Raw genomic sequence first — 4272 nt, 5'->3', positions numbered from 1 at the left:
TATTAAATTAATTTTACATAATACCATCTTCAAATATTTAAATCATATTTAAATATTATTTCTCCAATTTCATTTAATTCTAATTTGAACATTTCAAATTAACTTATCACGCTACTCTAGAGTTAAGTGTTTGACCGTATGCGTTAACAAAGGCATATGATCCTTCTGGCGGCCCTCGTGCATATACCAATGCATATTCTCTTGCGCGGTAAGCCTGTCTATAGCTAATATTGTATCTAATCTATTCGGATCGATATTTAATCGTCGGTGTAGAAGACTCACTAGTTCACTAAACGATATATTGAATCTAATCTTTAGACTTTTCATGTAACCGTACAAAGATACAAAGTAATGTCATTGATCTGCAATATGATAATTATAATAATCGATTAAACCTTGAAATTACATAAACAAAAATGTGTGGATCACCTACAAAAAGGTATACGATCGTATATATAATGACACACAATCTAATATATAATGATTCACAATCATATATGTGGTAGTCCACGATTGTGCATCTAATGATACACGACCACATATACAATAGTACATGATCGCATATATAATAGTGAACGAACTTCTACAACACAAATCAAATATCAAAGACTTAAAGGAAATTGATAGAGCAATGGAGAAAGTATTTGTTTCAATTGAATAACAAAGACTTATAATATTAGTTTCTGGGTTTGTAGAATGATCTTCTTCGATGAATGCTTGAACTAGACCCGTAAACTGATGTTGGAAACGATTTGTGTTCGACTGAAATTGATAGAGGAATGGGGAAGTGATAGTGTTCGATTGAAACTGAAGAGTTGAAAATGATATTTCATCACTTAGTCCTATAGTTAAGATCTAGTAGCATTGATTCTAATAATACAATATTGGTTGAGAATAAATGATTGCATTTAATTATGATTTCGATGGTTGGAAGGAAAGATAAAAAAGATGAAAAAGAATAAATGAGTTAAGTGGGTTCCTAAACGAAGGTATTCGAGTAATTTCACATGGGAAGAAGGTAATTAAGTTTCTAGGGATGAGTCTGTCATAGAGAAGTTTTGATTATTGGATCATTTTGCAGAATTTTCCCTTCAATAGTTCAATTAAATATTTGCTCGTTGTACGAATCATCATCCGTCTCGGTAGTCTTTTCCATACTCTTCTTCTCCAAAGCCAAAGCCAAAGCCAGAATAAAGGAAATGAAAGGGGTACTCTGTTTTCTGCTTACCTCCGCCATTCTTTTCGCTCCCTTAGAAGCCACCGAATTGCTGCCCCAAACCGCTGAATCCTTTAATTTAACCTATATTCAGGTATCGCCGTTTCGTATTGATTATTTCCATTTCCATTTTTGCTGATTTTCGATCTGTTATATACCCTGTATCTGACATCGATTTCGTGTTTTTCTTTTACTCTTCTGTTTGTAACTTTCTGATGTTGAAGCAACTCGGAAGTTGTTCTTATTCGGTTGTTATATCGACGAGCTGTTCGTCGCCTACATTCACAAGGGATCAGATCAGTCTTTCGTTCGGCGATGCTTATGGAAACCAGGTTTTCTTCGTTTAAATCTTCATTTTCCCATTCATTTTATCGGAATAGAAAGCCCTAGGCTTCTTGATCGATCACGATTTAACTAATTTCAGATATTTCAAATGGTTGATGAGAAAAATCGGAGTTGAATATTGCATCTGAGTTTCGGAAAATTTTCCATTTGATTACAGATATAAACTCATATTCATATCTTAGGTTACATTAATAGATTGGTGTTATCCTTTATCTTTTCCATACAGAATGAAATTGAAATCTAGTCGGGGTTCTATTTCTTGAATCTTGATTATGATGGGATGATAGTCTGTCGATTTATATGTTTCGAGAACTTCAAAACAGGTTTTCATTTATTGGTAAATTAACATATCTTAGAAAACATTCATAGTCATTAGCCAGTTGAGCAATATCTTATAGCCCATTGACATGTCTAGAACTTCCTAAAACATTTTAAAAGTCTTTCGAAACATCAGCAATTCACAATGTTGAAAATGAAATACAGGAATTTGAAAGAACACTATGTGATAATTCGAAAACAATATAGGTCGTCTTTACTTTCAGATAAATTTGGGGAAAATTTAACATGTTACAATTTATCATTGAAGAAGTTTGTTTTGTATAATGAGTGGTTTTGAATTGTGTATCAGATTTATGTGCCAAGGCTTGATGACCCATCTAGAAGGATATTTGAAAGATGTTCTTCTGATACATTTGGCATAAATGGACCTTGTGCTTACCAAATTTGCTATGTCTATCTTTATCGCTCTGGACCGGATGCCTGGATCCCAACAACAGTGAAAATCTCTGGTGGTAATTCTAGACCTGTCACGTTTAACTACAACACCGCCATACCAAACGACGTCTGGTTCGGGTTTAACTTGTGTGGTCATCCTTCGTCTTCAAACCGTTGTTCAAGTTGCGTAAGGTTCTTATATGTCATTTTAGTGTCTATTCTTCTACTTCTCTTGTAATATTGTGCTGTGTTAGGATGCTGTTCATGTTCTATCCTTGATAAGAATATATTTTACTTGTAGCACTTTTAGTATAGAGGATGGTGATTGAGATTCTTGACTTGGGATAAGCTTTCGAATATCTTACTATGGAATTGGGAAATAGAGAAATTTCTGGTTTTGTTTGTTTGTTTTTTCTTTTTTTGATATTTTGGCCTTTGATTCAGATGGGATTCTTCTTTTGTTATCGGCTTTATCCTATAAAACTTTGTTATAGCAACCATGTGTAAGCTAGGTCATGCTCCCGGTCTCTATAACGTTAGAGGTTGGATGTTTTTTTTTTTTTGTTTTTGTTTTTAAATAAATAATATTAATAAATGCTTTTAGATTGAAATTAGATATATTTGGAAGTGGTTTTAAAATGATTAAAATCATTCGTTATTTTCAAATATCAATATAAAACATGTTTTTAATTTTTCAAAACTAATTTTGATTATATGAAAAATTGTATTTAAAAATGTAAAATATAATATTAAATTAATTTCGAGTGATTAAAAACGTGTTTTAGAGGATTTTAAACCTAACAAAAGTGATTTTGATGATTTTGATGATTTTGAAATCGCTCATAAATTTGCACTTTGTTATCAGAGTGGATGATTAACTTTAGGCCTATATTTGACGTATAAATGGATTAATATTTCATAATTAATATTTTAGTAGAACAAATGTAGAGTGATGATTTGAACTAAAAAAAAAAAGTGTGTTAAAAGATAGTTTCAAATTTATATAATAGTTTTAAATATCAGTGTCTTGTGAGGCAATCTGGATAGGTTAATGGTTCTTTCTTTCTTTACCAATAAGTAATACTGTTAGGTTAACGTACATTGTTTCTTATAATTAATGATTATCTTCAATCCCTACTATCGTGATTGATTAACAAATGAATCAATTTTGTACTTAAAAATCAATTTGGTCCTCATAAACCTTAATTTCTTAGTCGTGAAATAAACTTTTAACATTTATTTCCATTTTGCTTACTAACGGTTCTCTAGAGAGAAAAAAAGAAAAGATTTTACATAGAAATGATGGACCTTTAATATTAATATTGTTGTTTTCAAAACTTATTAGAGAAATATTGTTGTTTTGAAACTTATTAGAGAAATATTGTTGTTTTGGGAATTCGAAGCTAGAGGTTGAACATTGAGAACTCGACTAATGTGGAGGTCGAACGTTGAGAACTCGACAAACAAAGAAAAACTTGGAAACAATACATAAGTTCATTTCGAGCTTGTGGATTGACGTGTTTTCTTTTTCTTTTGTTGGAGGGTGGGATGGCTATATTTCTGGAAGCGAACTCTAGGCGAATATGAAGCGCATGGATACAAGTTATGCCTTGGAATGAAAGCAATTCCGAATTAGCTTTGTATACGAACAAAAAAGTAGATCCATAATCAAAAAAGTGTTTGTGAGTTCCAGAAGAAATGAAAGCTAGTAATCATTAATGGAAAAATAACAACAATAACAGAGAGGAACGAGATATTGAGAGAGAGCGAGAGTGAGAGTGCGAGAGCGAGATCGAGAGAGCGAGATCTTAGGAGAGAGCGAGAGTGAGAGAGCAAGATCTTAGGAGAGAGCGAGAGTCTTTCACTTTATTTGAACTTTCCATAGAAATATATATAAAAAAAAAAAAGAGAAAAAAGAGCTAATAATTCATACTATAATTGAATATATTTAGATATTAATACTTATAATTGAATAATCATTAGACCATAAAATTTAA

The 4272-nt window shown here is 31.7% G+C and overlaps 1 protein-coding gene across 1 annotated transcript; it reads left to right on the top strand.

Moving 5' to 3' along the window:
* The first annotated feature begins 997 nt into the window (after positions 1 to 997).
* Positions 998 to 2681, top strand: LOC120069718 (embryo-specific protein ATS3B-like). The gene is made up of 3 exons (XM_039021506.1): positions 998 to 1310; positions 1441 to 1548; positions 2190 to 2681. The coding sequence occupies exons 1-3, from the start codon at positions 1200 to 1202 to the stop codon at positions 2511 to 2513; spliced, it is 543 nt and encodes a 180-aa protein (XP_038877434.1). The 5' UTR covers positions 998 to 1199; the 3' UTR covers positions 2514 to 2681.
* Positions 2682 to 4272: the final 1591 nt, after the last annotated feature.

Source organism: Benincasa hispida, unplaced genomic scaffold, assembly GCF_009727055.1.
Source record: "Benincasa hispida cultivar B227 unplaced genomic scaffold, ASM972705v1 Contig557, whole genome shotgun sequence".
NCBI lineage: Eukaryota > Viridiplantae > Streptophyta > Magnoliopsida > Cucurbitales > Cucurbitaceae > Benincasa > Benincasa hispida.
Note: the sequence above shows the minus strand (reverse complement) of the source record. Positions and strands in the feature narration are given on the sequence as shown.

Excerpts from the sequence above, each read along its gene's own strand:
- LOC120069718 (XM_039021506.1), top strand. The coding sequence starts at position 1,200 with ATGAAAGGGGTACTCTGTTTTCTGCTTACCTCCGCCATTCTTTTCGCT. Across the intron at positions 1,311-1,440 it reads TTAATTTAACCTATATTCAG|CAACTCGGAAGTTGTTCTTA; the intron begins GTATCGCCGTTT and ends CTGATGTTGAAG. Across the intron at positions 1,549-2,189 it reads GCGATGCTTATGGAAACCAG|ATTTATGTGCCAAGGCTTGA; the intron begins GTTTTCTTCGTT and ends ATTGTGTATCAG.